The sequence below is a fragment of the Enhydra lutris genome, unplaced genomic scaffold (assembly GCF_002288905.1).
Source record: "Enhydra lutris kenyoni isolate GAN:26980312 unplaced genomic scaffold, ASM228890v2 scaffoldscaffold1, whole genome shotgun sequence".
NCBI lineage: Eukaryota > Metazoa > Chordata > Mammalia > Carnivora > Mustelidae > Enhydra > Enhydra lutris.
Genome location: NW_019154085.1, coordinates 69189971 through 69202421, shown reverse-complemented (window position 1 = coordinate 69202421; position 12451 = coordinate 69189971). Strand labels below are relative to the sequence as shown.

The 12451-nt window shown below is 41.5% G+C and overlaps 1 protein-coding gene across 2 annotated transcripts in view; it reads right to left on the bottom strand.

The window, feature by feature from the left end:
• Positions 1 to 6022, bottom strand: part of LOC111158917 (Rap guanine nucleotide exchange factor 4) — a 296800-nt gene extending 290778 nt beyond the window's left edge. For both annotated transcript variants that reach the window (XM_022521284.1, XM_022521347.1), the window contains exon 1: positions 5896 to 6022. In XM_022521284.1, coding sequence (XP_022376992.1) covers positions 5896 to 5960 — 65 coding nt within the window. In that variant the 5' untranslated portion in view covers positions 5961 to 6022. The remainder of the gene's footprint in view (positions 1 to 5895) is intronic.
• Positions 6023 to 12451: the final 6429 nt, after the last annotated feature.

Here is a 12451-nt window from a genome sequence, read left to right as displayed (position 1 = left end):
AGAAGACACCATGGAGGCATAATTAAAATTCAGACTTTAAAAAAAAAAAACTGTTTCTTCAACAAATTTACTATAAGGAAGAAAAAGAGAGAGAACCCAGAAATTAAAAAAGACTTAGAAACATCATCAACTAAATAGAAATGATGAGGATCCTAACACAAACAAATTGCAAGAAAGAAAAACTTACATGATAAATGGGGAAATCTGGACCCTGACCGGGTATTTGATTATATCAGGAAACTAATGTCAAATTTTTTAACGTGTGACAGTGGTATTGTTTTCATCATAAAGAGTCCTTATCTTTTAGATACATACTAAAATATTTACAGATGAAATAATACTGTGTTCTGGGACTTGCTCCAGAATAATACTGGAGGTAGTGGATATGAATGGAGAGATTAATGAAACAAGATTGGCTGTGAGTTGATAATTGTTGGGGGGGGGCTGTATAAGAGAAACATCCTGTTCTCTCTTCTTTTTGTATATTTTGAAATTTTCCATAATAACCTTTTTCCGTAATAGATCAGAAGAGAGTTATGCAGTGTCATTTCTTTTAAAATAGTCATGACAAGGAAACACAAAGGTAGCAGCAGAGACAGATGCTCATGGTGCCCATCCAAGCCTTTTCCAAGACAAAGGTGGGGCCAGTGCAAGGACTCACTTACAAGACTTCAGAGGCCACTCCATCCCGGAGGAGGATGCATCTGGTCATCTCACCTTTACCCGATAAACACCTTAGCTACAGTCAAGGTGCTGCAGTGAAACTGAAGATAAAATGATGAATAAAATACAAAAACCGACATCAAGGGATGCAAAAGAGAAGTAAATAGGAAATTGTGATGGAGTCTGGCTTGTGATATTATAGTGTTGGACAAAGTGTGCTCTGGGAGCACCTGTAATGGTCATCTAACTGGAAGAGATGACAGCCAAGCTGTCCTGAAGGATTCCCAGAACAATCTTCTGATTATAATTCAATTCCTGGGCTCTGTTACTCTAGGAAGAGAGTGAGTTGGCCAAAAGTTGTAAGTGTCCTGATCTCCTGGCGGCTTTGGTTCTCACTGTAAAAGTACAACACCAGCTTCTGGTAACAAGTGGATCTCCCACACAGCTTGCCTAGAGAAGGAATACATCAGCCTAAGGATGTGAGTGTCTTCCCCTTTCATCCTATTTTCAAATTAATGAACTGTCTATCTGGTTTTACAGTCTCTGACAGTTTGGTGCCTTTGTATAGGCCCCTGAAAAAAATGTATTAATTATTGATGTGCTGACAAATCAGGAACCTGAGATTGCAAGACCAGCCGTGAACACCGGAATTCACCAGCGTTATCCCCCTTGGGATATGCCTGGGTGTGGGTCGACACCTGCCTTTCCCAGTGACAGCCTTCTGCTCTGCATGTTTCTTTGATCTTCAGTCTTCTTGAATGGTGGGGCCATGTCTGAGTCTTCTTTGATTCTGAGTCATCCCCTTCAGCATGTCTGCCTCAAAGCATTTTGGTTTTTAACAAATTTGTTACTTGATTTCTTTCACTTTCATTCAGTCACATCAATGGAGTTAACTCAACATCTATTTGGGGATTAAGTCAGATGCAATGACACTGTAGAAGAAGCATGTTTTAAAAATGAAACATCAATAATTTAAAAGATTCCTCAGCTGTTTTGTTTTTTTATACATCCATACTACGTTAACTTCATTTTCTGCCTTGGCCTGTGATCACCGGTGATCCTCAAATAACCCTATCAACTGAGGTTGTCCCACAAAGCTACACTTCTAACTGCAGAATGAGAAATCAAATATGGTAAACTCCTTCCCAGATGAAGACCATTTCTCTCACTTCCAGTGGTTTCTCTGTCAATCAGCCAGATTCTCTCATCTGTAATGGGACATGGCAAACTTTTTCTTCAAAGATCTACACAGTAAATACTTCATTTATTTTTTAAAGATTTTATTTATTTATTTGAGAGAGAGAGAGCACAAGCAGGGGTGGGAGGGGAGCAGAGGGAGAAGCAGACTCCCTGCTGAGCAGGGAGCCCTAGTAGGGCTCCATCTCAGGACCCCGGGATCATGCCCTGGGCTGAAGGCAGACCTTGACCGACTGAGCCACACAGGCACGCCCGCAGTAAATACCTTGAACTCTGTGGGCCACACAATCTCCATTACAGCTACTCAGTTTGCCAGTGTAGTGTTAAAGCAGCCATGGACAACACATAACCAAATAAGTGTGTCTGTGCTCCAATAAAACTTTGTTTATGGACACTGAAATTGCAATTTTATATAAATTTAATGTGTCACAAAACAGTAATCTCTTTTTGGTTTATTTCCAAACATTCAGAAATGTAAAAACAACTCTTAGCTCAGGAGACACGCTAGCAGCTGGTGGATCTGGCCCCTGCTCCACAGTGATGAATGCTGGCAGTGATTCACTATACATATGTGAATGTGTGTGGTATCTTCGAAATATTGCCTTACCAACCATGAAGATTATGACCTATAATTGGGTCTTAAATTCATAGGTGGCAAACTTAAATTCTTAAGGGAAAAATATTTTCACTAAAATTAAACAATGATCAGCTCACAAAGACACACCCACACATACACAAAGACATTTTACATATCCTAAATCCCAAATAGTGGGTACCATGTAATATGTTTCTAATTACCGCCCCTGCTTAGAAAAAAATTTTAAGATCAATGAAACAGTGGTAAGTTTGTTTTGCTTAACAATATGTCTGCTGAGAATTTTTTCAATATCTTTTTATCCATCCAAATGTTCAATGTCTTTCCGATTGTAAGATTGGTGTTTATACAATCTCATCCCCTCGGTTCCACCATAGTCCAAGAACTTGGACACTTGGTACATGAAAAACTCTGGACTTTCTTTCTTTAACCTAATCTGCATATCTATATATTTTTCAGTTCCCTCCCCCCATGTAAGTTTATATAGCATTGCCCGTCTATTACAACCTTCTAGGCATTACTACAGAACATTTCTAAGGCTTTATTTTCCTTATTCTGTTTGTTTCATCTTGTATTATATACTTCTATAGTCATGCACTTTCTACTTTAACTCCTCTTATTATTCCCAAGAGGGTCCCTCTTTTTCTAGCTGTCCACAGCAGGTGCCACTTGCATGATGCTTATACCTAAACCATATTTCGCTGCTATGGAAAAGGTCCCAGCATCATATCCCCAAACAGTACATAGGGGTTCACTGTGCCATACCCTCTTTTTTGTGTGTGTTTTATGCTTGAGATGTCTGTAATCCAAAGTTTTAGAAAAATGGAGCATACATTCCTATGCTCTAGATTTGGTCACAAGAGGAATTTGTGGTTGGGAAGAAATTAGCATATTTATATGCTACACCTGTGTGTCTTTGTTCACATTCCTCCCTCTGCTAGGCATGCTCTCCCCAAATTCTCTGATAAAAGTTCCCTCAACCTCCAAGGTCCAGGCATGCACCAGTGGGAAGCATCCCGGCCAAGCAGAGCTGATGACTCTCTCCTTTGCATTCCCAAAGCATTTCATACATCTCCGTGAAAGCCCTTGTCATTGCATTGTGGTTGGTTGTGTGTGTAGATGTCCCAGCCCTACCACCCATCCCCCAGGTCAATAGCAACTCATCTTTTTTTTTTTCCCCCTCCTCACCACCCATGCATCCCCAATGCCAACACAGTACCTGGAATAAGCAAACAAGATTACATTTCTCAGAAATACCAAGAGCAGCCTTAACTGCCATTAGTTAGAAAGTCCTAACTTCTTCCTCCCCCACAAAATTAACAAACGACTTAAGTAAAAATTCAGCTTCAAAACAAGTACCCCATGGCCCTCTTAAAATGAGATTGCCACTCCTTAACTGTTCTTCAAAGGAATTCCAGCATCAACACTGCAGAAAATGCAAGGTTATCTTAACACCAAAAAATAAAATATTTACATGGCACTTGACAGTTTTCAAAGTACTTTCGCCATTTGCTGTTGTTGTTTGGTCCACTAATTCTTGGTAAGACAGATAGTTCTATCTCCATTTTTCAGACACTCAAGGAAATAAAAGTGACATGTCCAATATTGGAGCTGTCTGCTCTGGGCCTAAAACCCTTAACTTATTGATTATCCACTTTCTGTACTCCGTGAATGCTAGGCTCAGTATTTGTGGAGGCTTTTCCCACTTCTGATAGATTATTTTTCCCTATTATGAATGGTGGCATTACACTGTGGCTCTATGTTCTAAAAATACATTTCAAACAAAATCATTTGGGCAGATACACATTATGAAAAGACAGAATCAAATATACCCCACTTGTTCTAGTATTGCTCTATGATTTTGCCATAAGTACTTATTGACTAAAGGATTTCCAGTGAATCACCGACTGTTCAAAAAATGGCATGCCATGCATTTCTGAAAATAGAAATATGTAATCTATTATCTAAAAAAATTCACTCATGAGGAAGCACTACTATTTATGTGTCAAGTACAAGAGCTTGATTTTTCTCTTCTTTTATAATTCATCTTTCCTAAACTATTAAATTTAGATTACTTATCACATTAGCAGGCTCTTCACTTAAATATGCTCTATGTTCCTCTATATAATTCTGTATGATTTAACCATCATTTCAATTCTCTTACTATTTATTGCAACCAATTCTTCTAATATTAGTACATATCATTTTCGAGTAAATAGGGCACTGCCTGCCAAAAAATCTTGCTACTGTGTGGTAATTGAAAGTAAAGATTATTTCTCAGATATATTAATTTTTCAAATGAGCCACATTTAGCTTTTCTCAAATTAATTTTTTTCAACAAAGCCCTATAATAGTAAAACATTCAGAGCATGTCACACTGAAGATTTTCAAGTTTGATCTGGTTACGAATCTGCTAATTGTAAAAATTTCAATATGGCAGAACCCAAAATATTTCACACAAATGCAAATAGAGATGTCATGCAGATAGCTGCAAGACATGAATCATTGCCCTGCCGCATCCAACTCAAAAATTCAGAGGCAGTTCACTCCGCAAGATCTCTCGCTCAGTTTTTAAAACTTCAGATGCATCACCTTTTAATCAGGGTAATAAAGTATAATTGCTAACATATTGTGTAATGTTTACTGTTAAACCCACAATCTGGACAAACAGAAAATTATGCTGTCAGAGCCTGGAAACAATTGCAGCCCGCAATTACACCGGGGCACCCTCCTCATATAAGCTGTCGTCGGGAGTTACAGTGCTTTATGGTTTAAATTTTTTAGAGTAAGGGTCTTTCCCTGAGAAGCAGGTATTCAGAAGAAGGCGGTCTCCCGCGTGACCTTCCTAACACAGCCCTTGAGCAAGCGGCTGCGGGGGCAGGAGCTGAGAATTTCAGCGAGGCACTTGACAGCTCCGCTGGGTCCCTCACACTTTGCTTTCAGGAACAAAAAAGGAATGTTACTCCGCACCTGCCTTTCCCCCTCACCCCTCCTTAAAACTTAAATTACATTTACCCCTACGGTCTGAACACCCGGAAGAAGGTACGAGGCTATTCTGTCCCGTGATGCCAAGGGAGAATAACCCCCCACCCAAGAGCGCAGCCCCGAGCGGCGGGCCGGGGGCGGGCTGGCGGGCGCGCGCGGGGGGCAGCAAGGTGAAGGAGGGCTGGGGGGACTGCAGCGCCGGACGCTGCCTCCACACCCCACTGCCCTGCATTTTCTCCACTACGTGGAAGAATCTCGTGCGGGTGGCGCCCACGGGAGGCGGGGGTCCCGGTGCCACCCCCCCACCCCTCACTCCTCAGCCCCCTCCCCAGCGCGGAGCCCGGCCGGCTGCTCCCAGGTGAGGGGCCGCGGCCCGGGCGGTAGTTCCCGCGGCGGTCTCAGGGCAGGGGCAGAGCCGCAGAGTCTAGGCTCGGCGGGGGCCCTGCCGGAGCTACCTTTTATCCAAGCAGGCGATCCACTCGGCTGAAGAGGAAGAATGGGCAGCGTGCGCAGCGACCATGTTGGGCAGCGGCGCGCGGTGTCCCCGGCTGCGGCGACCTCCCGCGCTCGCTTTGCCTCTGCCTCCGCCTAGCCCGCGGCGCGGACCCGCTCCTCGCGGCCCGCCTTCGCGACCTGTGAGGCGGCTACGGGCCCGCCCTCCCAGCGGGCTCCCGCGGCCTCCCGGGCGGGGGGCCCGCGAGGGAGGGGACTCGAGGGGCGGGACGCGGGGACCGGGAGGGCCCGAGCCGCCCGCCCGCCGCTGCACTGCGGCGCCCGGGGGGTGGGGAGCCCCGCGGTCCCGCCCGCTGCGGGGAGGGGACGAGGGGCAACCCTGCGTGGCCCGCCACCTGCGACAGGTGATCGCAACGTCTCGGGGAGACCTGGGCCGCGCCCCTCACCTCCGGGCCTCAGAAGCGTGGACGGAGGGAAGGCGCCACGCGTGGGGAGGGGGCGAGGGGGTGGCTGTCAGAGTATATATTTTTCATACGGCGAATGCCACTAAAATGGCTGCTGCCTCTGTTTCCTTAGAAACCCGTTAGTCTTCCTCAGCGGTTGTCAAAACTTGCTGGAGGTTTTTGCTCACCTTTCCCGTTTCCGCTTTAAAAATGAATGAAGAGGAGGTTACCGTGGCTTGGGGTGGGAATACCTACACTAGTCACCGAGGGTGGAATCCAGGGGACGGTTTCTCCTGAAGGATGAGGTAGGGCTGGAATGGAATGGAGAGGCGGTGCAGGCGTGGTTGGAAGCAGGGAAGGGAAGCCAGTGGGCTGCAATGGTCATCAGTGGTGACTGAGGGAATGGTAAACCCAAGCCTCTGGCCTTGAGCCCGGGGCCTCCCGGGGCTTCCATCACCTGCATGATGAAAAGAAACACAGTTAAGAATGGGGAGTAGTGGAGCCACAAGCAGAACTGAGGGTTCTGGGAAGGGCCGGCAAGATCCCAAAGCCCTCAGGTGAACTTGGATGGTTGGCCCCACAATTCACTAGGGCCTGTCTCTGGTAGGGAGCGCACAACAAATGTTATGCCTAGAAGTTGTTTGCTTACATTCTGCCAAAAATCAGATTAAGCTCTAACACTTATTTAGGAATTTGGGGACAAGTTAAATCTTCTGGACTATTGCCAAACGCTGTTTATATTTATGGTGTGATTTAGGGGTAGATAATGGAGAAAGAGACATAGCATAGCTAACCTCACTTTGGCTTTTTTCTCTTCTGCCCTGCCCTCAGTCCCCTGCTCAGAGAAGTTTCCAGAGGATTGGAGAATGAAACAGCAGGTGCATTCTGGATTTCTTTTATCCTAATAAAACTCCTCCAAAGAATTTGCCGTTTTCCCCTCTGCTTAATAGCCAGGATCTGGTTTCAGACCTGCCAGCATATTCCCTCAGCAACCCTCCCTGCTCAGCGCTTGTCCCGGGTTGACCTCCATCCTGTTCATTTCTATCATGTTTTAAGTAAGTAATATTTAAAATGTTATAGTATGCAGAGAGTATCAAATGTATTTCTGTTGTTGTTTTTTTTAATGAGATAGGTATGAAGGAGGAAAGGGGTCTCCTGTATTTATTAAGATTCATTTATAAAGAGCTATTGAGAACATTTCAACCAAATGCTTTCTCAAAATGCCTTCACTCAGAGAATACATGTAAGTAAGGAACTAGAGGGAAAATGACTTCATATGACGTGTCATTACCAGAGGTTCTGAGTTGACATAGTTTTTGGCCATAATACTAATAATAGTCATCATTTATTGAACATCCACCAAGCGTTAGATGCTATGCAGAGTTCTCTACAAGTGTTATCTCATTTAATCTTCAGAACATTCTATGAAGCCAAGCCAGAAGGACACCTGTCCAAGGCAGTACTCCACAAAAAGGGACAAATATCTCTGAAAATGTAATGAAACACAGTACATTGTATGTATCAGTACTTTCAGGGAGAGTATTGATTGGGTTGCAAGGAAGACACTGATGAGCTACTTGGAGTGGGAGTGAGAGTTCAAGGATACTAATGTGTATTCCAGGGAGCATGGAACATCAAAGCCACTATTTTCTCTATGGGGAATCTGCCTTTCCTTGAAATAGAAGTTGAAGAATTATTTAAAGAATATTCTTTCAAGGGAGCAGCAGTTGGATCATTGGTTTACCCAGAGCCCTCACATGTCCCCACTCAGCCATGGTGGTAAGTACCAGTAACTCCAGTATACTCACTAGCACAAGGACACTAAGCCTCAGGAAAGATTGATAATTTGCTCTCAAGAGCCCAGCTGCTATACTGAGGGTTCTTGAATCAGATTTAGGTCCCAAAGCCCTTGCACTTGGAGATGGAGTCACTGGTTCAGTCAAAAGAATGAGAATAGAAGACAAGTAAAAAAAATGATGCCCAGGTGAGAACAAAATGGTTTATAATTTTGTATGTAAAAATAGGGAAACTTGTGAGGAAGAAAGATAGAAGGACCCTTTAAATGTCAGGAATAAATTTGCTGTTCTACAAATTACTCCTGTAGTCTAAAAGGGATTTGACTGCTGGTCAAGAATTATAAAAGTAAAAGGAGCTGTTGCATGATCATCCCATTAAGAAGAGGAAGAAAATAAGGGATTTTTTTGGTTTTGTTGGGAAAGGCAAAAAACTGGAGAATATTTATTCTTTTTCTTTCTTTCAAAGAATGTAAATCAAGCCAGACTAAAAAAGACCACATACTTTGTGATTCCATTTAGATAAAATTTCCAGAATAGGCAAGTCTATAAAGACAGAAAGTAGATTTGGAATTGCCTAGGTCTGGAGGGTGTGAATGGGGAGTGACTGCAAATGGGCCCAAGAAATCTTTTTTTTGGAACTGTAAATGTCCTAAAATGGGTTGTGGTGATGGATGCACAACTCTGTAAATTTAACAGTTATTGAGTAGTGTATTTTAAAATGGATGAATTTTGTGATATGCAAATTCTATCTCAAGACTGAAAAAGTAAATAATAATAAAAAATAATAAACCTGTCTGGTAGGAGAAATAAAAAGAACATGCACTGATCTTTTGGAGGAAAACAAAGAAAACTATAGGAGAAAAAGTACAGTTGCCCATAATTCTACCACCTAGAGATAATAATTTAACTCTAATGCTTTAGTGCATTTTATTCTGAATTTTCTATTTTAAAAAAGTACAATCACATATACACCCATAAAAATATGCATATAACTAGCTACTTACATTCAATTATGTATACAGTTGACCCTTATACCAAGACAGGGTTAGGGGAACAAACATACACACCACACACACCTCCACCCTCTCACCCTTGCGTCCCCAAAACCCCCACCTCCGTGCGGCCAAATCTGCATACAATTTTTGACTCACCAAAAACTTTCCTACCAATAATGTACTGTTGACCAGAAGCCTTATCAATAGCAGTCAGTCAGCTCACCTGCATTGTGTATATTATATGTATTGTGCACTATATTCTTACAACAAAGAATTTCTTTCTACTAGAAAAAGAAGAAGTTATTAAGAAGATCATAAGGAACGGATGCCTGTGTGGTCCAGTCATTGGGCATCCGACTCTTGGTTTCAACCGGGGTCGTGATCTTGGGGGTCATGGTCTTGGAGGTCATGAGATCAGCTCTGCTGAGGCTCTGCCTCGGGCTCTGCCTCAGTGCTCAGCATGGTGTTTGCTTAAGACCCTCTCTCCCTCTCCCTTTGCTCACACATGCATGTGCATGCTCTCTCTCAAATAAATAAATGAGTCTTTTTTAAAAAAAGAAAATCATAAGAGGAAGTACATTTACTGTACATCTGGATTTATCAAAATAAATCCACATATGAGTGAAACCCCTGCAGTTCAAACTCATGTTGTTCAAGGCTCAACTATAGATAGACAGAGAGATACATGCATTCATACAAACTTGAAAGCATTATTTTATAGGCTACTTTTTCTACTTGGAAGGGAAAAGTGCTGTACATATTTAAAAATACCCTCATTAAAAATGTAATAACTACAAAATATAATTTATTTAAAGTATCTTCCTTTGAGGCCTGTTTTTTCATTGACAAAAAATATTTGTTTAATCTTCTTCCTATAGATTAGTGAATTCTTTTTCTGTAAGAAAGCTGAGATCTTCACTGAAGATCTCCAATGAGATGAGAAAAAGTTATAAGACCCAAGTTCATTAATGCCAGTTATTACTAGTTGTAGATCTTTGAGTGAGTTACTTAATGTCCAAGTTCCATTTTGTTCACCTGAGCAGAGGTCCAAAATTAGGAATTTGAGAGACAGTCAAGATTAAGTTGTAGCTCCATTCTCTACTGTTTGACCTTACATGAATTACTTAGTTTAAGACTCTGTTTTGACGTCTGTAAAGTGGAGACATTAATGGTATTATGCATGAATATGATGATAACAGGATTCAGCATAAGTTCCAGGCACATAATGTATGCTCTATAACTCTTAACTACCGGTGTGATTATTAATTTCTGTACAATCCAGATAAATAGCCTCTGCCCTCTGAATTTCATGGGAACCTGGTGACAATCAATTGAGATCTGTTATACTAAAGGGTCTTGGCATCTGTTAAATATGAATTTTGACTGTGTGGGATATAAGGGAAGATCTGCCTCCACAAGAAACACTAAAGTTTCCTGAGGACTATTTTAGACATGGTCTCACAATCTTTTCTCCATTCACTCTATGTCTACCTACCTCTGTCATTCTTCAAATGAGAGCATGGTCCCCATGCCCTCAACTTTAGGGAACTGTTCTCTAAGTGGCCCGTTGAAGCCCTTCTTTTCCCCACTCCTGGTGGTAGGAGTCATAACACCGCTCTCACCAAGAAAATACTCCTTATGAAATCCTCCTTCAGTTTCCACTTCCTAGGCACTTTTATTTCTTCCTTCAGTGAGAAGTTGTAGACTCATGAAACTGGTCTTTGGTATTTTCATTGAAAGCCTACGTCTTAGCACCTCCCTCTGGAATTGCATATCTATCCTATTTCGGTGCCCCAGATGAAACTTGAATTTAGCATCTGTGACAGGCTAGTGAAAATTGAATCAAGCCAACTTCTTTTCCATACCTTCAACATTAGTGCCTATTCAACCAACACAATTGCCTTTTCCAGGCAGGGCTATTCACCTGGGAGCTGTAAGGAATACCACACTCATTAGGAAAGTGTAGCTCACATGGTCTCTTGAGCTTTCTGAAAAAGAAATGCATAATTAAAAATAACTGACTAGGAGAGGCCAAATTTGTGGGTTATAATAAAATTTGTGGTCTTGGTTTAAAACTTCAAAAATTGGTCAATTTGAAGGAGGTTATTGGAATTAAAATCTTAAAACAACAATAAGCAGAGATAAGAAAGTGGCTAACATTTTGGTTATGATAACATAAAAATTTTATCAATAAGGCAAAGTCATAAATGACCCATATTTAGAAGCTCAATATTAGGCTTCTTTGTGAGTTTTAGAAGCAGAATTGTTTATTTTTGGTATTTGTATCATTATGGCATAGAAGGGCCAATTAACAAGGAATTAGCTATTAATTTTAATTGCATTTTAGATATATTCAGTCTGGGGGCACTGGAATTAAGTAAACAATGAAATATGTAAAACAACGAAAAATTGCCTTGGGGATTATCTCGTGACTGCCTTCCAGTTTCCAGATTCAGAGTGAACTAATGTAAAATTTTAAGTTGTCAGTTTTTATATTCCCTAAAAAGAGGCTATGTGCAGTAATAGTCTTCTGTTTTACTGAAAGGTAAATTAAAGTACACAGCCAAGAGGCATAGTTAAAATAAACCTTCTTGGAAAAAATATTATTGAGAGTTAAAATTTATGACTTAGTTATGGAAATAAGTCCTAAAAGAGAAGAAAAGTCTTTTGCTCCAGAAGTAAAATTATATTCTAAAGAAGCATACTGATCTCTGTAAAGAAAACTGGCAGTGATTTCTATCAGTTCACTGAACCCCCTGCTTACAGAGAATTGCCTGTGAAAGAGCTTGAATCCTCCACCTGGCCATATTTTCAGAAGGGACAGTTCCTCTGCAACCAGAAACTGTGAAAATCATTGGTAGGTGAATTGCTCTGCTCTAACTAGGTGCGGAACTAATCAGGTTCAGCACCACACCAGAGCTAAAGCCTTCCTTACCTGAACAAAGGCCACCTTATGTGTGGAAGTGTTCCATATGCCACTTCTTCAAGTTGACTTGGTAAAGTGGCAATAACAAGCTTGGGTAAATAGTTTGGAGGGAGGAAAATGTCACCATGTGACAACATTAGTCTTAGGCCTATTTTCCAGTGGAGTAAATCTATTTTGGTGAAATAACAAGCTGCCATTGCTTTTTGATATTATGTGAGAGAAGCATAGTATATTATCCAACTCAGAAAAATCTCTGCCTTTGTTATTATACGCATTTTTCACATTAATAAGGAAAATTACCATGAAAACAATTTCAAGTGAATTACAGCCACCTAACATTTGTGACAATCTCCTTTTCATCTGTAATCCAACGTGGGCTCCAGTGTATTTCAAAAATA